This window comes from Kwoniella newhampshirensis, chromosome 11 (genome assembly GCF_039105145.1).
Source record: "Kwoniella newhampshirensis strain CBS 13917 chromosome 11, whole genome shotgun sequence".
Taxonomy (NCBI): Eukaryota; Fungi; Basidiomycota; class Tremellomycetes; order Tremellales; family Cryptococcaceae; genus Kwoniella; species Kwoniella newhampshirensis.
Window position 1 is genome coordinate 769,813 of NC_089964.1, and position 27,647 is coordinate 797,459.

At 51.2% G+C, this 27,647-nt stretch overlaps 7 protein-coding genes across 7 annotated transcripts; 3 read left to right on the top strand and 4 right to left on the bottom strand.

The window, feature by feature from the left end:
* Positions 1 to 66: 66 nt before the first annotated feature.
* On the bottom strand, positions 67 to 3,441 carry IAR55_005461 (uncharacterized protein; the record flags this gene model as incomplete). The annotated part of the gene is made up of 8 exons (XM_066948552.1): positions 67 to 138; positions 214 to 1,752; positions 1,806 to 1,898; positions 1,968 to 2,139; positions 2,219 to 2,328; positions 2,397 to 2,507; positions 2,680 to 2,793; positions 3,268 to 3,441. 8 exons carry the CDS (start codon positions 3,439 to 3,441, stop codon positions 67 to 69), a joined length of 2,385 nt encoding a protein of 794 aa, XP_066801120.1.
* Positions 3,442 to 4,315: 874 nt separating this feature from the next.
* Positions 4,316 to 6,196, bottom strand: IAR55_005462 (uncharacterized protein; the record flags this gene model as incomplete). Its single annotated transcript, XM_066948553.1, has 4 exons — positions 4,316 to 4,919; positions 4,975 to 5,066; positions 5,117 to 6,104; positions 6,165 to 6,196. The coding sequence occupies 4 exons, from the start codon at positions 6,194 to 6,196 to the stop codon at positions 4,316 to 4,318; spliced, it is 1,716 nt and encodes a 571-aa protein (XP_066801121.1).
* Positions 6,197 to 7,952: 1,756 nt separating this feature from the next.
* On the bottom strand, positions 7,953 to 10,077 carry IAR55_005463 (uncharacterized protein; the record flags this gene model as incomplete). Its single annotated transcript, XM_066948554.1, has 7 exons — positions 7,953 to 8,324; positions 8,411 to 8,658; positions 8,846 to 9,368; positions 9,431 to 9,611; positions 9,734 to 9,841; positions 9,909 to 9,927; positions 9,987 to 10,077. 7 exons carry the CDS (start codon positions 10,075 to 10,077, stop codon positions 7,953 to 7,955), a joined length of 1,542 nt encoding a protein of 513 aa, XP_066801122.1.
* A 1,383-nt stretch (positions 10,078 to 11,460) lies between these two features.
* On the top strand, positions 11,461 to 15,159 carry IAR55_005464 (uncharacterized protein; the record flags this gene model as incomplete). Its single annotated transcript, XM_066948555.1, has 5 exons — positions 11,461 to 11,706; positions 11,753 to 13,129; positions 13,181 to 14,336; positions 14,388 to 14,786; positions 14,843 to 15,159. 5 exons carry the CDS (start codon positions 11,461 to 11,463, stop codon positions 15,157 to 15,159), a joined length of 3,495 nt encoding a protein of 1,164 aa, XP_066801123.1.
* Positions 15,160 to 15,308: 149 nt separating this feature from the next.
* On the bottom strand, positions 15,309 to 17,449 carry IAR55_005465 (uncharacterized protein; the record flags this gene model as incomplete). Its single annotated transcript, XM_066948556.1, has 4 exons — positions 15,309 to 15,371; positions 15,442 to 15,789; positions 15,855 to 15,887; positions 15,971 to 17,449. The coding sequence occupies 4 exons, from the start codon at positions 17,447 to 17,449 to the stop codon at positions 15,309 to 15,311; spliced, it is 1,923 nt and encodes a 640-aa protein (XP_066801124.1).
* A 1,923-nt stretch (positions 17,450 to 19,372) lies between these two features.
* Positions 19,373 to 22,965, top strand: IAR55_005466 (uncharacterized protein; the record flags this gene model as incomplete). Its single annotated transcript, XM_066948557.1, has 16 exons — positions 19,373 to 19,581; positions 19,666 to 19,706; positions 19,766 to 19,829; positions 19,881 to 19,905; positions 19,954 to 20,540; positions 20,600 to 20,745; positions 20,801 to 20,929; positions 20,978 to 21,039; positions 21,091 to 21,174; positions 21,228 to 21,262; positions 21,315 to 21,391; positions 21,448 to 21,461; positions 21,523 to 21,561; positions 21,609 to 21,672; positions 21,726 to 22,062; positions 22,116 to 22,965. 16 exons carry the CDS (start codon positions 19,373 to 19,375, stop codon positions 22,963 to 22,965), a joined length of 2,763 nt encoding a protein of 920 aa, XP_066801125.1.
* Positions 22,966 to 25,092: 2,127 nt separating this feature from the next.
* IAR55_005467 (uncharacterized protein) lies at positions 25,093 to 27,235 on the top strand (the record flags this gene model as incomplete). The annotated part of the gene is made up of 5 exons (XM_066948558.1): positions 25,093 to 25,885; positions 25,944 to 26,004; positions 26,058 to 26,186; positions 26,244 to 26,310; positions 26,363 to 27,235. The coding sequence occupies 5 exons, from the start codon at positions 25,093 to 25,095 to the stop codon at positions 27,233 to 27,235; spliced, it is 1,923 nt and encodes a 640-aa protein (XP_066801126.1).
* Between the last annotated feature and the right edge of the window lie 412 nt (positions 27,236 to 27,647).

A 27,647-nucleotide genomic window follows, 5' to 3' on the forward strand; every position in this document is an offset into this window, starting at 1 on the left:
GACCGTGATATATGCTATTGTACATTAGACTACACATAATCTCCCCACACAGATGAAATCCAATCGTTAATCCTTATGCTTATAATATATAGCTCCCGCCACGATCGCCACCACAAGGACAGTAAAGACAGGTAAAGGCTGCGATTCACACAAGTCATCAGCTTTGGTGCAAAAGGACGATCACGACGATAGGTCGAAGTGAGGCGGACTTACCTGTACAGCACCTCTGTTATTAGTTATCAAACCACCTTTCTGATCTCTTGTCTTCTTCTTCCCTTTACCGCCTTCTCGACCTCTTGTACCTTCCCCTTCTTTGAGTGTATCTCCACTTTCTTTCGAGCTTTCGGAACTCGACCTCTCTCGTCCTTCTCTCTCCACATCATCACCTTCTTGAACACTGTCAACATGTCCACCTGATTGTTGGCCTTTCCTCCCTCGGTGGCTCGATTTACCCTTGTCAAGTCGATTTCTCATCCTGGTACCGCTCGCAGCAGGAATAGCCGGAGACGCACCTACCAATCCGGCAGATGTACCTTTCGGTGTCGAGATCCCTTCTCCCGCCGTGAGGTCACCACCTACTACTCCCTTGAGAGCCCGGACGGCCAAGAGAGCCTTGTTGCTTGGCCTTCTCCGACGTGATGGTCGTTTTGATGATGATGGCGACAAGGAGAGTTTGGTCGCAGCTGGGTTCATTGATCCAGCTTCCTCCCAACCGTCAAGAGATAACACATCTCCCCCTTCGTGCGCCTCGGCATCTTGCTCGTCGTCGTCATTTTCACCTTTCTCGCCTTCCTCATCATCGTCTGCGCCCTCTTCATCTCCGTCAACGAAATCATCTCCGCTCAACCTCTCGTTCAATTCCCTCTCCTCTTCTTCCTCGTGGGCACGCCTACTCGCCTCTTCCCATTCCCTTACCACACCTCTCAATCTCTCCCTCTCAACTTCCCAAGTCTCTCTCTCCCGTTTCCAACCTTCCTCGAATCTTACTCGCCAACTCTCCCATCTCTGTTCCACTTTGGTTACTTCCTCCGCCACCTTGCTTGCCATACCAATCTCTAAGGCTCCCACTTTTTCGGTGAGCAGTTTGACGGCCGACATCGCCTCTTCATGTTGTTCTTGGAGTGTTTTCGACAGTTGCACAGCTTCGGTGATCTCGCTTGACAGAGTTTGGATCCGAGCGACCAGTTCCGCATTCTGTTCCGCTACTTCTTTCTGCGAAGAAGTATTTCCATCACTGTTGATATGCGCACCATCCTCTCCGTCTTCTCGATCTCCGTTGAATTGGGTTGGTTCGGGCGTTCTCGGTCGATCAGGATGTCTCTCTCTTTCTGCTCTCCTTCTGTCCCTCACTCTCTGCTCAGAGTCTTCACTATCCATCATAGTCATGACACTTCTCGAATCGTCATCGTCATCATCATCGTCATCGTCATCGGCCAGCCTTCGTCCAAGTGTTCTTCCCCTGGGACCAGCAAGCAGCATATCCATCTCACGCTTACTTTCCTCCATCTGCTCTCGCATCGTTGAGACTTCGTGCTTGATGCTTTCATGCTCTTGCAGTTGTCCTTCAAGTAGACGTATCTTGTCAAGGTGACCGGCAAGAGAGGATTGTGTTTCGTTGAGTTGGACCTGGAGAGCGATGAAAGCAGCTGCTTGTTGACCGTGCGGACCGGCTAAGGCAGCTTGAGCTTCGGCCGAAGCGGATCTGAACTGAGGTGGGATAAACTTCTCCGCTGAGCCATTCTGCGACGGTGGCTACGAGTGACAGTCAGATCTCGTGACCGGCCCTTCGGCGAAGGAAGACTCACCAAGCCACCACCAAGAGTGTCTTGTATGTCTGTGAAAGTGGAAGCTAGACTCTGTAGCTCCGCGCCTGTTTCCTTGCTTGCGCGCAGCTCAGCCTGACAGGAGCTCACCAGTCAGCCACCTTAGGGCAACAAAAATGAAATATACAATTCTGAATCACTCACCTGTAGCTTTGTCAAAACATGATCGAAACTCAAACCACTTCCTTTTCCACCGCCAGACATGACGGCCGGCCCCATCTGTGCAAGCTGATTGTTGGGGTGCCCACCGTTGGCAGGTCCTGCTGCTAGTCGTCTCATACCTCGATTATCCTGATTTTGATAGTTCACCAGTTCACTGGGTCATAGGGTCAGTGCAAGTCCTAGGGCGCGATGAGAGGCACGGTGATCAGTAGCAAGAGGCGAGATAGACTTACCGAGCACTCAAAGCTGCATCTTCTGGTCCAAACACGCAATACACCTTTGCGGCGACTTTGTGATGCACGATCGTTCTGTTGTCCTCACTGACAATGTCTATACCAAACTCCTACAACCGCGAAGGATGTACAAGTCAGTCTCAAACTCCGTGGTCATCGCTATGTGAGCTGCACGTACGACTTGGTCTTCGCTCTTCAGTTCGAAAGGCTCACTCTCCACGCTTTCCGGACTGAGTCGTTCGCCATTGATAAACGTACCATTGGACGATCTCACATCTTTAATATAGATCTAGCGTGCCCATAAGGAACATGTCAGTAGATGTTCTGCCCGCGACGTCCGTTCTTTCCAGGACTTATTGAACGAAAACCACTCGAACCCAGAACGAATCCCCGCCACGCCCCCTTCCGCTGATCCGGTATAAGATATCCTTCCTGAATGCCCAGATACGACCAAGACTCACCTTGCCACCCTGCTCCCAGATCTCAGCATGCAACCTAGAGAGGACTTTCGAGTCGAAATACGCGTTCCGTTCTCCGGGTACGGTCTTATTGTTGGTCTGTCGTCCGATTTTAATCTGTAGGGAGATAGTCTCATTGTTAGTCCTATGCTTGCACGACGTAATGCCCTCATCGCGTTCCGCGCCCGAAGGGTCCTCGATGAACGGAGCAGAGTCGAGGTTAGACGACGAGAGAACTGTTGTGCCATCGTTCTGTTCCATTTGGTCTCCGCTGACTACCAAGGCATCAAGATTGAGAGATCCTCTTAGAAGTCCGCTGATTCCTGTGCTTCAGGCGGTCCCAATTTACATCCTTTTCCTCTGATCCTGTGACTGCGTCTCGTAGACGCCATGATCACGTCCAATCCACTTCATCCGTCGCCTTGACAAATGACTACCGAACCCTTCCGTTCTACACCTGCCTCCCCACCGACCCCCTTCTATCTATCGTTCTCCAGGACATCACACGTCCCAGTAGAGCAGTCTCAAAAGTCCCATCGATCAAATTACACGACACGGATCTCGTCCTACCAGATCAAAATCCTGACTCACCCTTTGTCCATCTGGGAGATGTATCATCTTCATCCCGAAAGTATCTTGCAAAGGCCACAGATGCAAACTCGGGAAAGGTCCGCCCCACGGTGTGTTCCCTCCACCGCCGCCGCCGTTGAGGGTCCCATTATTAGTAGGAGAAGATTGGGAGGAAGAGTATTGATTGTGTAGCATCTTCTCCACGAAAGAAATCGGGATCAATGAATCGTTGATAGATGATGAGGTGCTGTTGGTATGATTATATTGGTCGAGCGGACGGCGATGTTTCTCCGAGTGGATAGGCGTTCGTGAGACTGAGTAGGGAAACAGATTGAAAGGATAGAAATGAACAACAGAACCAGAGTAGGAAGTAAGGTGTGTCCGTTCAATCCGATCCGATTTGAAGATGACACAAGATCCAGTCTGTGTCGTTGTCCGTTGTCCGTTGTCGTTGACGTTGTCGTTGTCGTTGTCGCGCCTCGTCGTGAATCTGTTGGGTATATTCTTCCAGTTTCGATGGCGATGCTCTTGAACTGCTGTTTGGTGATATCTACGTTCTGTACGACGATGACTATATTATCGTAGACTTGATTATGGGACACAACCACATCTAGTGATAGTCGGAGAAAGAGTGAATGAATGTGTTTCACCGACCTAGGTTCGCGGGGGACGAGCAACCTTCGATGACGCCGAATTTGATCCCGTCCGCATATCATCTCAGTGGCGCGGTAAGTTTAGCTGTAGTCGAGGTCAAGACAACCGCCAAACCCATCCATTGTTATATACATATACACATAGTTCATACATGAAAATCCAGTGCACCCTGTTTATCTTTTACACGTGTATCCAATATTTCCACCCCTTATTCCCCCCAAGTCATAGCTGGTAGAGAACTGAAGACCTGATCAACGTTGGAAGCAATAAATATCGATAAGAATAATACGGTCCATTAAAGCCACGCCAAGGTGAGAAGCGGAAAGGCAAGTGAAACTACGTAATACAGGAGGAACAGGTCAGGCCCATCCGTCTGTCCCTCCGCAAGACATGTTCATCGGGCACTCGACATCTTTCACCATCGCATCCCTCCACTATCCTCCTCCTTCTGCGTTCCCGAAAACAGACTCGACATGGACATCTGCAACTCAGCCTGCGAGTCCTTCCTAACGGTTCTCTCCCTCTGTCTACCCCTGATGTCGTCCCGCATGGGTGAACGGGCTTCAGTCCCATTTCCTTCCTCGTCTTGAGAAGCACCAGAAGAGACCGATTCGGCGCTAGATCTACGCAGGTTTTGTACTGATGAGGAAGAAATATTGGTTGGAGAAGGCTCGAAGCCCATCAAGACATCCGACGCCGAGTTCTGAGTGTCCGTATTGGGAGCCCAAGGGACTCGTACGTGATCAAGGCCGAAGCCGTCGAAAGAGAAGGTTCGTTCGGGTTCTGGACTTGGGCGCATCATCTGAAGGTGGTGGTGACCTTGAAGCGCAGCAAACGTGTGTTCTGCGTGTTGCTCATTTGGCAGGCCGTTCGAGTTGGCCGGATTCCACCACAACTGCGAAGATTGGTTGGGCATAGTTGGAGGAGCTTGAATGACAGGGTTCAAGCCATACGCCGACATGACTGCTTCCAGTTGAGCGATTCGGCTAGCTTGCATATCCGTCATATGCTTGAGATCCCTGGGTTCGGTTTTAGGTCAGCAGTGTCAACGGATTGTGAATACACATTGCTCACCTGATGTATTGCACACTCTGCGTCAGGATACGACCTTTGCAGTGCGCCGCATCCTTCTGGGACTTGGCAGCTGATCCCGCCCGTTTTGTCTTCTGTTCGACGAAGTCAGTAGCAATACTGCTTGAAACAGATCTAAACCTACCTTCTTCTTGGCCGGACTGTTCTTAACATTCGCTTCTTCCTCGTCTTCTTCATCAAGACCTTCCTCATTGGCTAGTTTATTGTAAGTTGGGGGCAACAGGAAGTTGAGCTCTTCGATCTTCGCGTTTATGTGTTCTCGACGTCGTTTCTCGACCTGGTTATGACACTCTCTACGCCTTTGTTTCTTGAATGACTCTTCGGAAAATACAGCAAGGGGTCGTGCAGGCGTCATTGGACTGTCAATGATGGCATCGTCCGCTGTGTCGAAACTTCCCATACTTCCTGGCATGATGGACGGAATGCTTCCACTTCCCCATGATGCCCCATCAGGGCCACCCAAGCTATCCGAGCGTGGGATCGACATGGCAAAAGTGCCGGGCATTCCGAAGTCCGGAGGAGAGATGGAGTCGGTAGGCTCACCCTCGACATGAGTGTCGAGACCGATACCCAAGCCCATCGGTTTGCTTTGATTTTGACTGGCGTTTCGGACATAACCTTGGAATGACTGAGTCCGTCCAGCTCCGTTGGCTGAGCGTCCTCTCTGAATGGCACCAGATGGCGGTCTCGCGTCATTCATCGACTTTCGCCCAGAGCGAGATCGGGAGGTGGGTGCCTTGCCGACGTGAGAGGACCGAGACGAAGACTGAGACCGAGAGCGTTGTTGAGCGTCGCCAGTAGAAGGCGCAGGGGGAAGATTAACAGGTGGCTCGGGGTGCTCATTTCCAAATTTCAAAGCATTGAAGATGGCAGCTGGATGGAAGTGATCAGCGCTATTGGAGAATGGCGCGGTCATGTTGTAATCAAAACCTTGATGATGAGCGGCAGGTAAAGATTGAGAGAAAGAAAATGGTGAGACCATGTTCATGGGCTGATGGTGAGGGCTTGGGTTCATGAGCGATGTGAGGAGATTGGTCTCGACAGTCATCGATCCATCAGAAAAGGGCCGGTGGATGTGAGGTCGTGATGGCGCTGGTTCAATTCCAGGAATCCTGTGGAGGTAGACAGCAATCAGCTGGCTATGTCAAAGTGAACATCAACCCGATACCCACCTGAACCCCTCTGTCTTGACGGTATTTGACATTGCTTAGGCAGATGACTGTGGCATAGGTCACATTGTCGGACCGGAGAAGACCGATGAGAGCGGGAGGAAAGAACGAGAAGTATAAGTCAGCGCGATTTGAGATTGATGCCAGGCGAACTTCATGAGGCGAGAGGAATAGGTTTGTTTGGCCAACGCGGACGACATACGCTTTGCCGCAACATGCACCGCTCTTAGGCAGTTGGGTAGTGGCGAAGGATGTGACTAGGGTGTAAAGCGATGTTCCGCAGAGAAGAAGGGTCTCGCTCGACCCATCCAAAACAAAACTTGTTTCCGGGCAAAGGGACTGCTGACTGCAACAAAGGAAGGACATTGGCCACTCACCTGTTACAACGACTTCTCTGCTAAGATGGTACTATCGACTGTAACGAGGTCTGATAGCGAGGATAGTGTTCACGTCAAGTCGAATGACCTTATAAGTGCAGTAATACGATGTCTGGTTCTTTCGTCATATGTCGATCTAATCGAAGCAATCGACGGCTGTTGATTGTTGATGAATTCTGAGGGGGGGAGAGTGATGCCGAAAGTCGATTGAAAGAGGACGACGACGACAAAAGTGACTGAAGATATATGACCAAGCAACGAAAGCGATGATGAAGAAACGACAAGAGACGACAGAGAAAAAAAAACAGACAGCAGGCAGGCGTCGTCTCGTGTTGCTCTTTTCCTTCCTCGGGGAGGGAGGAAGACGAGTTGACCGATTTTCAGAGCACCAGAGGGGGGCGCGGGGGGGGGGAGGGGGGGAGCGGGCGTCGTGACGAGCTAACGAGAGGTGTTGTAAAGAAAAAGGACAGGATGGTGTAAGCCAAAAGGGGTAAAAAGGATGTGTCTGCAGGTTTGAGCCCCACGGAGAGCAGGGATTATGTCGATATTATTGTGTAATGTGTCATGGCAGAAAGGGGAAAAATACAGGAGGAGGAGAAGAGCAAGAAGAGACGTTGATGACCAGTTTTTCTTGACCTTGCCTCTCTTCTCCTCTCCCACCCCTTCCCCAAAAATCCCCACACTCTCTGTCCCGATCCAATCGGGCCCCGTATGTGTATTCCCTAAATTCCCCCGCACTCCCCAAAGTGTTCCCGCTTTGAGACGAGCTTGAGTTTAATTATTTGACGTTCCTGGATGGCATAACGCAGCGCGGTAAGCGAGGTTTTTCTCGGCCGGGACATGACATGTTTCCTCTGTCTTTTGTAACTGTAAAACCACCACGTAACAGCTCTCTTTCCTGTCTGTCCTCGTACACTGTATGTGCATGCACTGCCTTTTCCCTTCTCTCCTCCTCGGAAACCCCTCGTTCCTGTTTGATTTTACGTCTCGGTCTCATCCGTTTCGAAAAGAACTATCCTAGATCATTAGCGTGAATGTACCTATCTTACAAGAGAATCAGGATGGGACCAGGCTTGAGGTCGTACGAAAAGGAGTTGTTGGACTGCGTCGGTCCATGTGGTGAAGTTCGTGACGTGCTTGGCTTCGCTCGGTTTCCAGGTGGCGTCTCGTCTCCGGCTCATGCTTGTCCTGATTATGCAAGATCAATCACTCAATGGCTGTATGTGTATGCAAAGCGGAAACGGATCTTGTAACAGTAGTCGAACTGTGGCTGCGGGAGTGAAAAAAGGTATTCGGCATGAGAAGGCCCTCAGATTTGACAAACTCTGTTCTACACGTTGTCTATCTGAAATTACACTTCTTCCTATGATGAAAATGAGACTAGCTCCGGCATATAATCGGCATTGCCACTGGACTATTCCCCATCCTCTTTCACCTTTTCCCCGCGCGTCTCATCCAGCCCTTCTTCCCTCTCCTCGTCCTCGTCCATCAATCTTGCTGTGCCCTCCTTTTCATCGTCCGGCACCTCTTCTAGTCTCACGAGAACTTGATGTATAGCCTGTCCAGGTCCCAGTGGGAAATCAATCTGGCTCCGAGGAAAGTGAAGGGTGTGAATACGGCTTGTCTGCTCGGCGGTGGTCGTTCGAGGCTCGGGCAGATGGAAAGCAGGGATGAGCCATGTCCATCCAAGTGGCACCGAAGCGAGATGGAATTTCAGCCTGAATTCCCTTGATCGGTCTAAGATAAGAGATCTGGAATTGGGTTTGAGATGATGCACGACGTAGTCCTGCGACCCGACAATGTCTCGTTAGCCTATCATCATGTGATATGACAAGGCATATCTGATATAAGAGACCTCAGATTTAAGCATACCTGATGATTATCCGGGAGAACGGCTTCGATATCCTGGTCCAGTGTAGCGGCGACCATCTTCCCACAGCTCCGGAACATCTTTCTCTTGTCGTGACTTCCTTCACCACCAACTCCTCCCCAAGCGATTTGGCCTCCTACTCCCTGTCCCGTCCCACCTCGAGCTTTCAGATCGTTGACATAGTCATCATCATATCTAGCGACCGCAGCCCAGGCTTTGCCTTGACCTGTACCTCCTGCACCGCCAATTACTAAGGATGCGAGCGGTTTTTGCCAACCAGACGGTGGAGAAAGCAGCAGCGTGACAGAGACGAGGCGTACCCGTAGCGGTTTAGTAGCAAGATAGGAAGGTGGAGCTTGGTTATTGAAGAGAAGATGGATGTAGCGACACCAACGGCGTTCTGCTTGGTCAGCTCAGCCCAATCCAGGTAGACTCACGACTTGGGATGGACACCCCTCTGCCTGTACTAGTGGGCTTCATCCGTCGACTGGAATGCAATCTGAACACTTCATCCACTCTCCCGTCCGCGCGATCTTCTTGTCCCGCTTCCCCTGGGGCCTTCTCATCCCCTATATCGATTGGATCGTATGGGGGACTCGTGGACACGGATATATTGACTGAAGGGGGCAGTGATGGTCGAGATAACGTTGTCGTTGAAGAATTTGTAGATCTTGTAACGGGGTCGACGTTGATCCTCTCAGAGTGAGCAGGAGTCGATGCACCATCCTCTGTGTGAGGATCAGTGACCTGGACACCCGTGACTTCATCTCCTCCACCGATATAGACCCATCCCTCGCGATCAGATTCCTCGGACGGTACGGGCGAAATGGTCTTTTGCTGTTCTCGCTGTGCTGCCCGAAGAGCCAGCTCCTTTGGAGTGTAGGATCTGTCGAGTTGTGGTGCTGGAGGTAATTCAGGTAGAGAGAGAAGATAGGAACAAAGAAGAGTACCGGAACGTCCCTGAAAGTACAACCAAATCAGCCATTGGCGCAGATCTCAGCTCACTGGATCTCACCACTCACCTTTCCTGCTTTGCAATGTATGATAGCTATCCTGTCGTGATCACCTTGTAGCCACGCTGTCATCTCCCTGACCGCAAGGGGCAAGAGGGGTAAAGGCGGGGGATGGTGGTCGGGGAAAGGGTATCTCGACACTCGCCCGTGCATGCTTTGCGGGGAGTATGCATTCTCGTACAGTGGGCATCTGGTGAGCAACTACGATTAGCTTCGGCAAGACCAAGAGAGGTCTCAACGGCGACGGCGATGGAGGGGTTCGGCGAAGTAGACTTTCGAGACAATGCAGTGGTGGGGTGATGCTGAACGTACAGATTCCATATCCACCACTTCTCTCCATGACGGGAATCGAGGAATTTGAGCACATCGCGTCGTCTATTTCGGTACAACCCCGCAACGCCAGATGCAGGGTATCCCATACTGGACCGCGTGCATCAGTTCGTGTCCCATGGCAAACATCAAGAAGCTTCGAGAAGGCTGGACACACATGATGATACGGTCGGTCACTATGAACGAGATCATCAGTGTTTAAAACTCGCCGGACTGAAGTCCTGTTTAGACGCACCATATACCAGATCCAAGTCGACCGCAGCTGCAGGGTCGACATACCGAGCTTTGCCGCCTGATACTATCTTTCTCACGTAGTCGAAGGACATTTCGTATGTATGTGGGCACAGGGCAGTATTGCACAGATTGGGGCAGCCATAAAATATCCAGAAAATTGGGATTGATATGGTTATCGAGCTTTGAGCTCGACGGGTGTGTCGCCGGAACTGAACATGACGTAGTATCCACGTGGCGATGAACAAGATCAACTACCTATTCATTCGACCTCTTCTCTTACTTTCAGATGTATCTTACGCTAATCAGCGCCGGTATAACGAGGCATGCACACATGGAGACACCTGAGACGAGAGACAAGACTTGTGTCTCATAGCTGAGCAAACTCCACCGATCCTGTGTAGAGTTATTCCGCTCTGGGGATAGGATTGTAGAGATCGTTCCCTTGGTGTAGTAGTTAGCATGTCGCTTTCCGGTTGTTCTTTCGAGGAGGGGGTCGGCGAGGGTCAGCGGTTCAAATCCGCTAGGGAACTAGGACCTTTTTAGTCCAAAGGACCTCTCGCAGACGCGCCGCCATCTCCGTCAGAAGACAAGCACGAGAGAAAGAAATGATCCGTGCGTTCGTTTGGTTGGAGGCAGATCGAAGCAAAAAGGCGTTGTTAAGCCAAAACATCTCTCTTCATTGTCGCAGGGTGAAAGTGTATGTACTTGACTGCAATCCCCTGAATTGACATTGAACGCGCCGTAAAAAGTGTGGGTGGCGGTGATCGCCACACGAGAACAGTGGGTGTTTTGTTTTGGTCCAACCACGTGGATCTTGGGCGACTTGTCCGGCTTGACAGAGATGTTCGCGTCTTTCCTGGAGCTGTGATGATTTAGATAGTCGATTGATGGATTCACCAGCACAGTCAACAAGATATCTCTTCTCCCTAGTGGTAGCAATTGGCCTCAGATTTCGGCACGGCTGTTCCGCCACGGCAGCGCAAGGCACGACTGTATAACGATCCTGTTGACGCTAGTAAGCATTCCGCTTGACTCACCTTGTTTTCTCGCCGAACACAACCCATCGCCTTTGTCGTGTCCACCTCTCGTCATGATTGATCGCTGCACAGCTTTGCTCACTGTCACATCTGTCATGCGCGATAAAGGAGGACACTGACTTCTCTCGAACAATAGTCACAGAAATTTAACATCAGCTTCCCTTTCCTTCTAAACCCTCGTCCCCACCTTTTACCTGAAACCTTGACTTCCTTTGTCAAAGAGTGTCGCATCCAACGTTCAGCTGTTATTCTTTGCTGGTACATTCTGAAGACCGGCGTAGGTTCGTGCTGTGATTCCTGTGGGCAGGTGCTTCGCAGTAAAGGCGAGTGCAACCGATGATGAGATAGAGGTGAGCGACCTTGATCCCGAGCCACAATGCTGTAGCTGAACAGTTGACTCGGTTCAGTCAACACAGCTCTGTGCATTTCCTCAACAAAATGCCTGCCTCTTCCTCATCAGCTATCCCTCATCATCTTCACGCTCCGTCGTCTGTTGTACAGTCAACTCCGACAAACTCTCGCCCCCGACCTTCTCCTACTGGCTCACCTCAGCAGCCATCCAGCCCACGGTCCAGTCCTCGATCAGGTTCCACAGGAACCATCGATATCGAGAGTGTACTTCGTAGCAGTGGAGGAGACATCAGAAAAGCGTTGGAAGTCGTGTTGTCAGATCGAAACACATTGGTGAGCATTTGTGAAGAGCCGTTACGTCCTGCTAACGGTCAAACAGCAAGCGCAAAATACCCAACTATGGAAGCTTATCGAGAAACAGCGAGCGCAGTGCTCTCAACTTGCCTCTGACAACGATCGATTACGGCAGGATAGGGAAAAGGCGAATAAAAGATTGACAGCTGCTGGTTTGGAACCCGTCGCCAACATGAAACGTATCACCGCCAGTGCCAGCACGGTGGGACTGGGCTTGTTGAAAGGAGAGGCTCCCCAAATCCGAAGACACAACTCCGATACAGAGGAAGCGGCAGGAACTCCCAAAACGTCATCGGGCAACAGCTCGGCACCTAGTTCGCCCGCCCAACAACAAGCTCCCACCACGCTTCTCCCTTCTCCAATGGCGGACCGTCGACCCAGACGAGATAGCAAGATGACCTTTGCCACCGAAGTCGCATCTTTCATGACTCTTGCCGACTCTCCACAAGACTCAACGCATCCCAAATCACCGATGGTCCCTAGTCTAAGCTACAATACTCTCAGTCCGGCTTCTCAGTATTCCGCCAGTCCGAGCGTAAATGGCCGAGAGGAGAATGGTGTAATACCGCCGGCTTCGTCAAGAGCTCTAGCGGCCACAATTGGAGTAGCTGAGCCAAACAAGAGAGATGCGGAAGAATGGACCGCTCAACCTCCTCCTCCTCGAGGATCCAGCATGAAATCCCCACCTCCGGATCGCTCAGATACCACATCACCAAATCACTCCCTATTGGACGATACAACGACAAGTACTTTGCGAGATGAGCAAGTCCGGCCTTCCTTCGAATCTTCTTCCTCTCGCCCTTCCCAAGGGACAGCTACACCTAGACAATCTGTTGAGCCTTACCAAGAGGATGAGCGAAACTCGCAGCCGACTTTTGGTAGCCGTCCTCTCCCTCCCTTATCTCCTACCCTTCTTCCTCACGCACGCATATCTATCCCTAGCAGCACGGTCTTTCCCAACACGACCGGTCGTGATGTACTCTGCTTCATCATCGAGATCACTGTCCGCCCTCCTAACGCCCAACCAGTATCGTGGAATGTCGCAAAGCTGTTCAGTGCTTTCCTTGACCTTGACACGAAGATCAAAGGCCGAGCAGCAAAGGGACGCAAGGAGTGGAAGCAAATGGTGGCTCCGCTACCGGAGGGGAGGGCGTGGAAAGATTTCGCACCAAGCAAGATCGACCAGAGAAAAACGGCATTGGAAGCTTATCTACAGTCACTCCTGGTGGCACCGATAAGCGATAAATCAGACCTGTGTCGCTTCCTGAGTACTGATCCCGTCCAGGCGAAAAGTACCGCAGGAAGAAAAGAAGGTTATTTGACGAAGAAGGGGAAGAATTTTGGCGGCTGGAAGACGAGATACTTCGTACTCGATGGTCCGGTGATGGAGTATTACGAATCTGTGAGTGCAGAAGTCGATCCCCGGAAAGGGGCTTCACTGACAATCGTACAGCGGGGCGGAGGTCATCTTGGCTCGATCACGATAACCAACGCACAGATCGGTCGTCAGAACCGACCATCAGAATCAACGGACGAACGAGATTTCCGCCATGCCTTCCTCATTATCGAACAAGCTAAAAAAGGGTCCACGAATCGTCACGTTTTATGCGCAGAGAGTGATCAGGAACGAGATAAGTGGATCGACATCCTTGTCCGTCATGTGGACCCCGAACCAGTAGTAGTTGCGCCTACGCCTACTCCAGCTCCAGCAAGCTCTGGTCTTATGCGCAAGAAAAGTCAAGTGAGAAAGCAGAGCAAGGACGTGGTGGTAACTGCCGCGCAACCGTTGTCGCAGGTGGCGAATAATGCGAAGTTTGCCGGGGCTCCTTCCCCAAGTATCATCAATTCGCTAGAATCTCAACGGACCATCCAAAGCAGTCAATCAACCTCCTCGCACGCTTCGAACCCGTCACTCTCCACACAATCCTCGTCGGCGCCACTGACACCTACGCATACTGCGGTTCAAGAAAGACGTCCTTCGTTGACTCAAGCAATCAAAGCCAACTCGTCAACGTCCTCGAATGGGAGCCATCCAATTACAATGGTGACCAGTCCTTCATCGGACGTGTTATCCAGCTCACCGCCAGCGACCATGGAGCCTACTCCTCGTGCTAACAAACGGCAGAGTATGGTACCCAATCGTCCCTCCTATACTCCAGCATACTTGTCCAGCTTGTCCAGTCAAGGTCTCAACGCTCCACCGGGGTATAGTGCTGAGAAGGACAGAGATCGAAAAGCCAAGAGCAGGGGCTTCTGGGGCTTCGGTAAAACGCAGGAGAAGGTATCGAAGCCAGTATTTGGAGTACCTCTGACCGACTCAATCGCCATTGCTTCTGTCGCGAACCTTCCAGCTATCGTGTTCCGGTGTATCGAATATCTGGAGGCGAAGAAGGCCGAGGAGGAAGAAGGAGTTTACCGATTGAGCGGAAGCTCAGCGGTTATCAAGGGACTGAAAGATCGATTTGATGCCGAAGGCGACGTGAATCTGCTTGCGGTGGATGAGCTTTGGGATCCGCATGCTATAGCTGGTCTGCTCAAGACTTTCTTGCGAGACCTGCCGACGAGCTTGCTCACGAGAGATTTGCATGCGAAATTCTTGGCCGTGATGGGTGAGTCCAGATCGGAGTCGAGTGCGTTATCCTCACTGACCTTCGTCATAGATCTAATTGACTTCTCCGCTCGTGTAGCCGAGCTCTCGCGACTGGTATCGGAACTCCCTCCGCCCAATTATGCTCTACTTAGAGCCCTTACCGCTCATTTGATCCTCATCGTCCGTAACGCGTCTCTCAATAAAATGACCCTGCGGAATATAGGCATCGTTTTCTCGCCGACTCTCGGTATACCTGCTGGGATCTTTGCTGAATTGGTCAGCCACTTTGGCGAAATTTTCGATGATGATGATGGAGATGCTATGGTGGAGCAGGAGGCGGCGGATCCGGCCATGTCTGTACTTGATGAGAATGTAGAAGAAACGATCAAAAGAAAGCGGAATAGCATGTTATATCAAGCTGGAGGGGCTGACGCCATGCTTGGGCTGAGCGGGAGAACTCTCGATCCGGGTAAGTTGGCGACCTTTCTGCTGCTCTGATCAGACTGACCGGTGAATTGCACCCAGCTGCCGAAGATTCAGCATCGGAAGTATCCACAGATGATTACGAGTCCGAAGCGCATTCAACAACATCCTCAACGGATCCCGCGAGCAATGGACCAACTTCGAAAGCGGGTGATGCACCAACATTGACGTCTGCTTCTGCACCTTCTCGGAGAGCCAAGGCTGCTGCTCGCGGCCTGGCTGTGGAAATCGCGCCGTTAGTGCCTGGGCAAGGAACATCTGATTCCATCTCTTCGAAAGGCTCAGGGAAGACCTCGTCAAATCGATCCAAGTTGACACAAGAGAGAGAAAGCGAGAGTGAAATGGCGACCGTTTTGTAGACCTACAAATTTGGACGATACGTCCCATGGTACGAAATAATACATATATAGATAGTCTGAACGCATATGATAATACGGTGACACTGTTGACCAAGACACTGACGCCATATCACCAAATAAGTCTATCGATTCGACGAGTGTCACTGCACTCATGCTGGGGTGGATTGAGTGGAGCCTGAACTCGAGTCGAGGCTGAGGACGACGGGTGATCTCTGAATCAGGTCATAAAGGCTGTATGTATCAGCAGAAATACATATCCCGACTTGTTTGACCTTGACTTACCGGGATGTTGGGAATTGGTGTCGTACTGATACTTGATGAACTGAATAGATCGCGCTTCCAGGCCGGTGATTCATCATCTGTCTCTTCGAGATCGGCAAATCTGACACGAGATCGAGATCGAAGCTGCGCTTGACCTTGACCTTGACGTTGGACCTTCTTCGATGAAGCGCTACAAGAAGGCAATGTGATTTTGAGAGAGCTTTTCAAGCCCTCATCGACTCCATGTATCGTCCTGGAAGACCCAGCCTTTTCTGCGCGTTTGGAAATCACACGTTTCCTCCTTGGTGGATTCTTCTTAACCGTCTTTTTACGCTGAGTCGAGATGAAGTTGCTGGATTGCGACCATCGCTGGGTAAGCTGTCAGACAATAAAACAATACAAGCAATCTCTCGTGGATCCCTACAAGGACTCACAATCTCAGCGATACGTTGATCGACCCATGTGTTCTGCAAGTGTGTGCAATTTGGTCAGTAACTATAGACAATCGTGTCCTTGTTCCTTGTATGAGACCCAGCTGACATGTACTCACCAAGGCGGAATGGAGTCGTCGGAAGTTGGTCAAAATTCTCGCAGCCTGTAAAATCTCAGGATCGTCCTCGACCATCTCTGCGGCCAAAATTGTCGCGATGTGATCAGTCTGTATTGCCATTTGATGGGCAGCGGAAGTTAAGGCCAAAGGTCTGCTGGGAGAGGCAGGGACACAGCTGTTCTGAGCCTCTGACCGAGTCTGGCTCTGATTTTTGGGTTCGTCCTCAAGGCCGTCGTGAGCAGCTTGAACTTGACCAGGTTTCTCTTCAGGCACTGGAGAAATCTTCCAGAATCGATAGGGTGGTCTTGACAATGCGATCTTGCTCTTCAGCTCTGACGTCGGTGACGACTTTGGAGTTGACGTCAAAGTCTCAACGCGATTGGTGGGTGTGAAGAGTGTGAGTTTGACTCTGCGTAGAGGTACATTGATGATTTTGGTGGTGACGGGGCAGTCATCCTTGCATGGCGCAAAGGAATTTCCGAAGAGCCTGACAGCGCTACTTCCAAAAATGTTGGAGATATGAAACTGTTTGAGAGGAAGAGACTTCTCTCTTGAATCTTGAAGAATGTCAGCTACCGGGAGGTCACGATGCGCTGACGGCGGTTCGTGAGTCAAATTTGAGCCAGGTATGCCTCCTCTACGAGTGAGGTCGGGTTGAGGAAGGATTGATCGTGATTCAACCTGCTCCGATACTGGGGGAGTCAGGTCTGCTTCGTCCAAAATTGAGGCTTCTTGATCGATTTGCAAGATAGTGCCTCGATCTTGGCTAGGTGCGTTCGGAGTGTATATCGACCTTGCAGTCGTGGCGTTGTTGATATCTTCGTCAGAGGGAATGTTCGAGGTCGACAGCCCTTCGTGCCCGGTTCTGGGCACTCTGACGACATCGACTGGTGTGTCAACATTGGTAGGAACGGTGACGACGATCGCGGGTAAGGGCAAGGGCGCCTCCACACCTTTGAGGCGTGGAGCGATGCTGAGGGTGGGAGAAGCCTCGGCAGGTCCTTGACAAGGGAGGTCGTTGTCTTGCTCAGCCTGTCTCTCTTCTACAAATGGCTCGTCAGAGCTGATAGAGCTCAGATCCGAATCGCCTGCCCAATTGATCTCGTCCTTGACTTGTAAGACCTCCCTCCAACTTTCTTCCCTACCATGCTTGTCCTTGTCTTGATTAGAGTCCGCGTCCCTGTCGACCCTGCGCCTCTTCATGGGACTCTTGGACGAGCAAGATACGTCATTGTCTCCCTCCTTGTTGGACCTCGATGAACCAACCAGGTGGCGATCAAACAGTGTATCTTCAGACGAGGTGCTCTCGCAATCAATATCTTCGTCCGGTAACCTTTCCCTCTTTGTCTTGCGAGGATTTCGGGAGACGTTCTTGAATTTCCTGGCAGAGGTTTGCGGAGAGGCAGTGGGAGGATGAGACGGTCTAGGAAGTTTAGCACGAAGGAAGTAGGCTTTCTCGAATGTAGGATACAACGACATGGCCGTGGTCAGGGCACTGATCGCTCTGGAGCAAAGACGACCAAGAAACGGTCTCAAGAGGTGGCGGTCTTGCAAGATGGAGGTGACAACTGTGATGGAGCAAAAAGATGAGGGGGAAATGAGAAGCAAGACGAGATAGGATGACGGCGGGGACGTTCATCTGTCTCGATGGGCTCGAGCTCAATGACTTGGTATTGTGCCACTTGGCGTCGTAATTCCGTATCATCAAATGCTCATAGCCAATTCACACACTATGCAAATGGCGCTACATGATGAAGGAGAAGGGGATCCTGGCCGAATCCATCTCGATCGGCTTGTACAAGTCAGTCAAGGCAGCTTCTCTACTTCGACTATTTGAGGTGGGGATATGCAGCTCCACCGGTAGCTGTCACGTCACTGTGATACCTCGAGGAAAGATTGTGATCTGCACTGACTGCCGTCAGTAAGGTGAAAAGCACTTTGAAGTACGGGGATTGTAGTCGCCCTTCATAGTATCAGTGGACAGCGCTGTATTGTCATCATAAATAGACAAGCGTTGCAACCGGAACGCAGGTCAGGCAAAAACGATCGTTGGAACGATGTTTGGACGCTCTTACGAAGCATAATTGATCAGCGTAATGCCTGAAAGAGATCAGCCTCGCTTCCGTTCATGATTGTGATACCGACATCCTTTTCGAGGAGGAAGGGTGTATCCAATGCCGCGTATCGGTCGAGTGAATCGACCTCGTGAGGAGGGCTGTCTCCTGGCAAAGACGCCTTTTGACCTCGAATGGTTCGTCTCGTATGCCCGGCCTTCCGGCTGGGTGCTTGCGATTGTGCAGATGACTCTCACGTTGGCCACGATGATCTTGGAGTACGATGCTCCGTAGTCTTCCAGATATCATCGGCAGTCATGGCTGCGAGCCCCAAGAGGGTGACATATGTACAAATGCAAGTCCAGCGCGAAGACGTGGACGGAGAATAAGAAGACATGATAGATGGAAAGGAGGAGTACGTAGCGCGCGATCGAAAGCGAAAGTATATAAGCCTTTGAGGAACGAAAAGGCGACGTACGAGCGTACCGACTAGTACTTTACTACTCACAGGCTGAAACCCCGTTCGCCGTTACATTGGATCGTTATCAAGGCCGGCATGGAAAATGTTTGTAATCAATCAGAGACCCTGACCTATCAGTGACCGCGCATTCATCGAAGCGAACAGGAAATCAATGATCCTATTAGCTCAGACTTCCCGCACACTAACTTACAATGATAATCCTCAGCTATCTCGAAACAGCGGATACGACGGAGGTACTACCACTGTGAAAGGAATGACCGAGAGTCCCCATCGTCAATCCCGCACTCATCTGACATTCAATCTCCACACCATCTCTTTCCAATCGTTCTCGTCTTTCCCTCTGATCGTTCAAATTCGAAGCTGTACAGTTGTGTGTTTGGCTCGGTGCCATCATCACGTCCCCGCGCCCCCTGACCACACACTGGACCGATCAGACCGGACAAGGCCGCCGCCGCCAGTCTTGCTTTGCTTTTATTCTTAATTCTTATTCTTTGTTTTTCTCATAACATCACCTCAGACATCAAACACAGCACGACGAGAGGCGGCAGTGTCGCAGCCCCCCAAGCCAAGGCACATACATATACGGGTCGGGTCCCCGGTCCAAAGAACAAAGCCGAGATCGAGAAGGGTCGTTTCAAGGGACATTGGGGGATCACGTCAATCAGCTGCTTCCAGGAAAGAAGCTTTTCGGGGACATTTGGGTGAGCTCATCGTCGTCCACATGCCTTTCTTTCCCTTTCCCTCATGACTGAATCAGGTTGGATCTTGGATAGACGTAAATCACCTTTCGTCATCACATACACTTAAGCTATTGTCCAACATACATACAATCAAAGCATCATCTACCATCATCATCCTCGTCGTCTCATGGTCGCTGTCAATGGCCAAGGACCAGATGGGTCAAATGCAATGGCACCACCTCCCGTTCCACCCCCAAGACCTGCAACAATGATGGAGAATGGCAACGCACCACCATCATCATCGTCCAGTAGCGGAGCAGCCAGAGCTGTCAGTATGGGGAAACCCGACAAGGAGAAGACTGGGAGGCAGAGCTTCAGCTGCGCTGAATGTCGAAGGTGAGCGTGCGATTGCTTGATCTCGGTAGAAGCTTGTGAAACGCAGAGCTTGTCTGACGATGATGATGCTGATGATCATCACAGATTGAAGCTCAAGTGTTCGAGAGAGTGGCCCTGTACATCCTGTGAGTGGATATCTTTCTTTACGAGTGCTTGGCCCTTATTGATACAGCTTCACCACTAGGCGAAAAGCGGGGATGTGCTCAGATATGTCCCAACGGCGAGATGAGGACGGGCAAGGGCAAAAGGTGAGCTGCGCTCGTCAACAGGCTGATCAGCTGCTAATCGGAAACCGCTAGGCTTATTCTTGCCGATACTGCCGAGGTGAGCCAGTGAAGCATGTGTGCCAATCAATAACTGACGACTACCCAGCTTCATCAACGAATATCCATCCTTGAGGTCGCTCTCGCTCAAGCTCATGCAAAGAGCACTGCCACCCCCCATCCTCTTCTTGAATCCCCTTATCTGTTCTCTCCTCGCGAGAACGTCGCTCGTCCCTATCCCCGACCCGGTGTCAAGAGAGAGAAGGGGGGCAACTCCGCTTGGGGAGAGGAAGATGATGTCCTGCAAGGATCGTTCGGTACGCTTACCATTGGGCAAGAGGGACAGGCGAAATTCGTTGGCAGTTTTGCGGGTAGCGAGTACTTGCGGGAGGGAGAGGAATCGGATGACGAGGATCAAGCTGCAACAGAGAGTAACAATCGAACATCCAAAATTGGACAAAGCTCGATGCAGAGTAAACCGATGGTCACCCCTCCTACATTGGCAAGGAGTGAAGGGGTCGACGGCCGTGCCTCGCAGAGTGTGGATGATCAGCAGCCTGGGCTCGGACTTCATCCTTCTCTCTTCGCTGGAGGGGAAGTGCGGTATGATCTGGAAAAGCTCCGGGATCAATTACCTGATTACGATTTGGAAGGCAGAGCGCTGGTGGAGAGTTACTGGGAGAACGTGAACTGGCAGTAAGTGATAGTCAGAGCTACACGAGTACGGTGCCTCATGAAAATCCCCTTGCGATCAGATACCAACCGTTGCCAAGAACGATGTTTGAGAACGATCACGCACTCAACGCATACGATACGGAATCAGCTCCCAATCCTCATAAGCTGGCCTGCGTCTTTCTCATAATGGCAATTGGTTGCATGTTCGACCTCAATCGTCCACCTTGTAAGCGTGCTGTGCGCATGGACTCCTGAATCTGTGCTGACGATCGCGATAACAGTCCATCCTCGTGGTCAACAGCTTTTCCTCCTCGGCCGAGCATGCATCAGCACACTCGGAATCGAGAATGCTAGTCCTGCCACAGTGCAGGCTCTTCATCTAATGGGAACCTATATATTGAACGACAAGCGTAAGTGCAGGAATATACCGGGAGACACTAAGCTGACTGCTTTGGCAGGAGGGAACGGCGCTGAGGTGTTTTGGCCCATCTTGGGCACTGCCGTCAAGATCGCACAGAGTGTAAAATTGGTCTTCGATCATGCCGGTCTATGTAGCTGACTAGTACCCCAGCTGGGACTTCATCGCGATGGGTCGCACTTTGGTCTGTCTCAATATGAAATCGAAGAAAGACGTGTCGTCTGGTGGGAGCTAGTCGTGAGTACGATCTCTTATGGCAGGGCAGAGACCTTACGTGTCGTGTACGTTAGACGTACGATCGATTGCAAGCTTTATGCTTCGGACGGTGAGTCATGATTTACACGTTACTTGTATCCAATCTGATTCAACGCCGGCAGTCCTTGCTCAACAAGCTACAAATGGTCCGACACCCAGATGCCAGAAGTACCAGAGCTGATCGGAGATGAGGATGGATGTGAGTGGGCTCCCCGGAACTAGATCGATAGAGGAGCTGACCGTTGTGCTATACAGTCCACCTTGCCAAGGTATGCTACCCTTTCGTATAGTCCAGAGCGGGCGATGAACTGATATTGACACTGATGATAGTACAACCTAATGGGAATGATGGAGCGAGTCATCGATGTGGTACGTCAAGTCCAGGCGGATACAGTCCCAACTGACATTGAATACAGCAAACACAAACCAAAGCTGTGTCCTTTACTGCGGTTACGCAACTGGATACTGAACTGAGAGAGCGTGAGTTAGCGTGTGCCAGTGTCTTAATCTGTGTGTGCTGACCATTGCTATAGTCAAAAAGAATTTGCCGGAGGTGCTGCTACCAAATGTGGCCATACAAGATCTCCCGCTTGATGCCAATGTGCATCCGCACTTGGTCATCCACCGTTTTGGCATTCGACTCCAGGTCGCCCAGATGAGACTACTGCTCAATCGACCTCTTTTCGCCCGAGCGTTGAAGGAACACACTGGAGATCCTTCACAAGGCAAGTTCGGATCCAGCTTCATCGCATTGTTCGAGAGCGCCCAGGAGATCGTTCAGCTGGTGAAATCTCTTGTGATCTACCACCCATCACTTGTTGCGAGATGGTGGTTCTTCTGGTTCCACGCCTTCTCAAGCGCTGTCTGCTTGTGAGTTAGGTTTCACCCTCTTCGACGGACCCGCAAGCTGACAACGAGACAAGAGCCGCGATCGCTATTCGAGCTCCCACGTGTGCTTTCGCTAGTCCCTCTTTCCACGGCATGTCCATTGTGTGCGATATTTCAGCTGCTGCTCGTGAGGGCTGTCGAGCCAAGAAGGGCTTACCAATCCTTCTTCGATTGCGAAAAAGAGCGCATCAAGCGCTAGTTGCTGCCTCGCGATCAAAGACCAAAGCGTCGGCAGAGGCTTCGGGAGAAGAAGACGACCTCAGCCATCTAGCGGGTTCTGCCAAGCTTCGAAGAGTGCAAGCACCATTACACAAACGTTCCGTTTCCAGTCCCGGTGGCACTATCATTGTCCCTGGGGTGGCGATTGGCGTATCGACTGGCGACGGTACGCCTTCGCCTAATTCGGGAGGATCGGTGGCCACTTCTGTCACACTGGCCGACACTGGCGTCTACGAAGGCATCGTTCCCCGTTTCCCCATCGATCCTTCCATAGCGACTTCGGCTAACCATTTCGGCTTGAGCCATGACGCGCCGCCGGGGACGACCTCGACATTTGTATCCGAAGATCCCATGAGCCAGTACAACTCTGCAATCCCGACGTCATGGAATGGCAGTTTTATGCAAGGCCAATCACCGCCCAGTATCCCCAATGTCATGGCTGCCAGTCCAGATTTTGAGTCACATATGGGAGTCGATATGGACATGTCTATGGCTCTGGGCATAGACAGGTCGATGAGCATGGGTGCAGGAGTGGGAAATTTTGCCGGCGGTGAGACAGGGGGACATGGTCCGGTTCCGAGTGGTGCAACGGGTGTATATGGTCCTGAAAGTGAGGTGTTTGGGTTTGATTTCGAAGCGTTTGTGAATCAGATGGGTGGTGGATAAAAGTTGTGTTATCATGCTGCGGACGATGACTGTTTTGCCGTTGTGTGTCGTGCACAGGGTGGTAGGAAGGCTGAGCTGGTCCTGTGATCACGACGTTTTGTGTGAATCTATAGTTGTATGCATGAAGTTTTGAATGGGAGGATATTTGACGATTGTTTGTGGTAGGTCATGCATGCTGTGGACTATCAAAATAGAATAAGTACTGGTAATTATTTGGGAGAATGGGTGGACTACCTCCACTGTGATCACCCTGAATTTACCCTGAGGAGATGACAGGAGTTTAGTTTATGCGACTACACGGGGGCGTTTTAGCTTTTCCACCGCTCTGATCGTTCTTGTACAGACCACTCACTACCACTCACCACTTCACCACTCACCCGGTCAACCAAGACAATCATCATCCATACTCTCAATCCATCGTACAACAGTACACTTCATCAGTTTCTCCCTCCCCCCGAGAAGCTGGCAGATACATACACCGTACTTCACCTTGTCTGATTCTCAACAAGCATTCAGGATCAGAAGAAACCATTCACACTAAAAAACCGGTGAGTGACCGGTCTACTACCTATTTCCATCAACGTTACACATTTCATCGGCGCTTGCCTCTGCGCCAACACCGCGTCCCGTACATGATCCTCGAACGGGTGATCACAAGTACTGCCCATGCGGTGTACTCAATAGCAACTGTTGTGACAATCCCGAGAGGGGGCCGAGGAGAATGTTGGCAGAGGGTTCAGAGATTCGCTTCTCCTTTACATATCGTCTGCTTGTACTGATCATCTTTTCTGGATCGGATCATCAACAGGCATAGATAGACGAGTCCGCTCTCTCCCCTCTCTGTCCACGTCCATATACGTTATACGTGAGTGAGCGGCGACTTTGTGATCCATCAGTTCCAGTTTGAATCCATTTCACTCCATGATCGCCCTCCACTTCGGTTTCGCCTCCCCGTTTCTACCTTCTACCTTGTGAACCATCGCATCAATCCTGTGCATCCTACCTCCTGGCCCGCAAGTGCATCGCATGACACGCATCATATTGCATGTCATGTACGATGCATGAGCGTGACGGGTGTGCGATGGACGGATGATTCCTGGTCTCGCTCTCGCCGAACCCAAGAGAAGGGGCAGGCGAGGGTCGTGCAGGGCAAGTGCGTAGTGTAGCGGAAACCTCCACCTAGTAATCCGAGAATTACCTTTGCGGACGATCTGCGCTTTTTTTTTTGTTCTTTTTTTCATTTCTGCATTGTTTCCTGTGCAAGGAACCGGTTCGATTTGGTGTATCTGTTCTCGTTGTGGACGCAAAGAGATCCACTGGAGATGGTCTCGGCACTACTCTCTTTGCATCATCATCTTGATTCATCCACGACTACCTTCTTGTGGATCTTTCGGTTCCTTTTTCTGTTTTGTTTCTTTTCTACGGCTCGATTCTGTCGGCAGTGGGGTTTTTCTTACTGTTGCTTTTTTTTTTCTCTCTCTCTGTCTCTCTTACAATCCCCTTTCTCCTGCCCTCATGCCGGGAAGTTTTTCCCTGAATTCCTGCGGTGGTAATGGTTTTGCTCTCTCTGTTCACCCCTGAAATACCATTTCAACGGCCTTCATTCGGATTTGGGTGAACCAACGTGACAACCACGTGGGAGAATTCACACTATCTTAGGTCCCGCCGAAGGCTTGCTTGATTCCAACTCCCACTATCATTCAAATCTGATGGATTACATAATCATCCTGTGTTGATTAAGTTGGGCCGGGGCACCATCCCGGCTCCCCCTGCCCCCCCCCCTTTTCCTTTCTTTCACTTGCGCTCCCATTCCATGTTGGCATCAGAAAACCTCACCCTCCTTCTGCTATACCGTTCTTACACCCAATCACTACCCAATCACATCTCACCTTGTCCCCAATACACCTCTATCACATCGCTATACCGGGGTCATCACCAATGCCCCTTCCAACAGTATGCTCCGGGCTGTTCTATCTATCCTCTTCTACCTGTAACGAAAATCACCCCATCTTCTCGCTTTAGACTGTGTCGACAACGCAGTTCGTGATAACGAAGACGTCTACTGACGATACATTATCTCCAGTGGAACAGCGCAGTCAACTGTCTGTGCATATGGCCTCTACTCCGATGTCGTCGTCGGTCGTCTTGTCTCCCTCTGTCGCTCCCATCGCAACAGTGTCCGAATTGTCCTCTTCAAGCACACTTACGCATCGTACGAATAGAGCTTCCTACCCCCGACGTGCACGAGAGCATCCTTCGACATCACCAGGGCCTACAAACGCTTCGTCCACCATGTCCACACGCTCTCGACGCAGCTACTCACGAAGTCTTTCGCATGCAGGAGGATCCCCCACCAAGCAATCTTCTCCCGACAAGAGATCGATAACCAGCTCAGGCAGTCGAAGAGATAGAGATCACAAGGGCGATATCTCTTATGATACTGATCAGACAAAGACGGCTGCGCTCGGTCTAGAGATCGGAGAGGACGAGCCATCCGACCAGGTCGTTTTTCTACCCGGCGAAGAGGAAGAAGGGGGAAAAGAAGTTAAGCGGGAGCAAGATGGGGAGCCGGAGATTGATGGGCAAGGGGACGCAGTCATAACTGATCAAAGTATGACTGCATTGACGGGACCAGTCGTATCGGAGGAGCCAACGAAGAAAAACGTGATCCGTTTGGTGTTGGGGCGAAAAAGAAAAGCAGAGGCAGACGAGGCAGTGGATCCATCGCGGGAGCGAGGAAAAGATGTCGAAGAGAATACAATAGAGTCAGAATATGAGCGGGAGATTGAGCAAGATCGAGAGGAAGAGCGGGCAGAGGGGTCAGTGCACGACGAAGATCGAGCAGACACGAAGGACGAGAAGAACGGGGGCCCGAGAAGGTTGCCTCGGAAGAAGAGAAAATGGCTGAAGAAAGGCGAAGGTGAATTGAAGCTTTATGGAATCGCAATCGCATACATGCTAACGAGACTTCCATCCAGTGGACCCTGACGATCCGGTCGCAGTCGCTCGGCAGAGAGCGAAACATAAGATCATAGACGAGTAAGTACAGTCGAATCACTCCATCGGAGCTTAAGCTAACAGTAATTCAACAGAGCGATCGAGAGTCTCGACAAACAAGAGGAGATGTTGCTTGCCGATTCACATCCACAGCTTTTATGGTTATGGGCAGAATTGGATCGACGTCGAAATTTGCAGCTGAAGTGGCTAGAGGCGCGTCACGAGTGGGTGCAGATGGCCATCGCAGTAAGGCTTAGTAAATGACTGATGTGGTCTTATAGAGCTGTCATCGGGGATTTGGCCACAATGCGGGACCACGAGAAGAGGGCGTCCAAATCGGATTTCAGGGTAAGCATTTCGATCGATATGTCGCTCTCCATAGCTGATAGCATCAAAACAGGTGAAGCGGGAGGCACTCGCCGACGATATGGTGCGGGATAATCGCCATAGAATGGCACGCGCGACCGCAGAGCGAACTGCTCTCAAACGAGAGGAGGACACCCTCCCTACCCTCAAGACTGGCAGAGGAGGCGGTGGCTGGGTTCTGTCGGACAAGTTCCTGTTATCGACTGGAGACCAGCAGCTAGCGCCCGTCGAGGTCCGCGGTGTGAGGAGACAACGCCCCGATATTTCGCAACAAATACAGTCACTGAGTTTTGAGGAGATCCAATCCGACCTGCAGAAGTTGGGACGCATTATACCCTTCAACTCACCCCTTTCGCCGCCTATCAAAGCGTCCGTGTCGCACCAGTCTCATCACCACAATGAGTCGCGCCGTGCCACGACAGCTCGACCTGAATGGGCGCAACACAAGCCCTCCCCTCCCCAACAGCAAGCTCCTCCTCCTCGTCCGCTCAGCTTATGGAACCCGCCTCGCGATATTGGTTATCACCTCGGCAAGCCTTCTACATCCAGACCGAAATCTCCTGAGCTTATACACCCTCAACCAAAGCGGGAGCGAATTGAGGGAAATAATGGCCATCATCACCATCGGTTCGATCCTCATCCATCGCCATACGATGCTCGACCGCCCCACGATCACGATTACGATGCCAAGTTGAGACAGGACAGATTCCCACCACCTCAACAGCAGATGTCCGGCTCAAGGTCTGATGCGTCAAGGTACGGCTATTGGCCTCCGCCCTTAGGAAGCAGCGCCATTGGCGGACAAGGTGGGAGAATGACGAACACAGCGTCTTCGGCCCCATATCATCATTCATATCTTCCAAGACCACCAGCTCCTCCCTCTCTCGGACTACCCCCAAGGGCTTGAATAGGAAATAAAAACCCCTCCCCCGAGTATCCGGCCTGTCATACGCAATAATGCACTTGTTCGGACTGGTGAGGTGTCTGTGTCGTTTTGTCTCGCACAGCCATCACCCACAATCCTCGCCCATTCGAGCTCATCATCGGTTGTAGTCATTTTTGTGAAATCACAATTCGTGCATCATCTTCATCTTTTGCATAACACATTCCATCCTTTTGGTCCGTATCAAGTTCACGTCAAATGTTCCAATCAAGTAGTGCAAAGTCACATAGTTTTATGCATGCGCTTGTTTCAGTCGCTGAGATGCGAAACATGATGATTGATCGTGGTGGACAGAGTTAGGCGCGGGAGAGAGCTTTCGATTTATCCGATGATCGCATCGACCTCTGCCTCTTCGCAAAGATTTCCCCCGCTATCA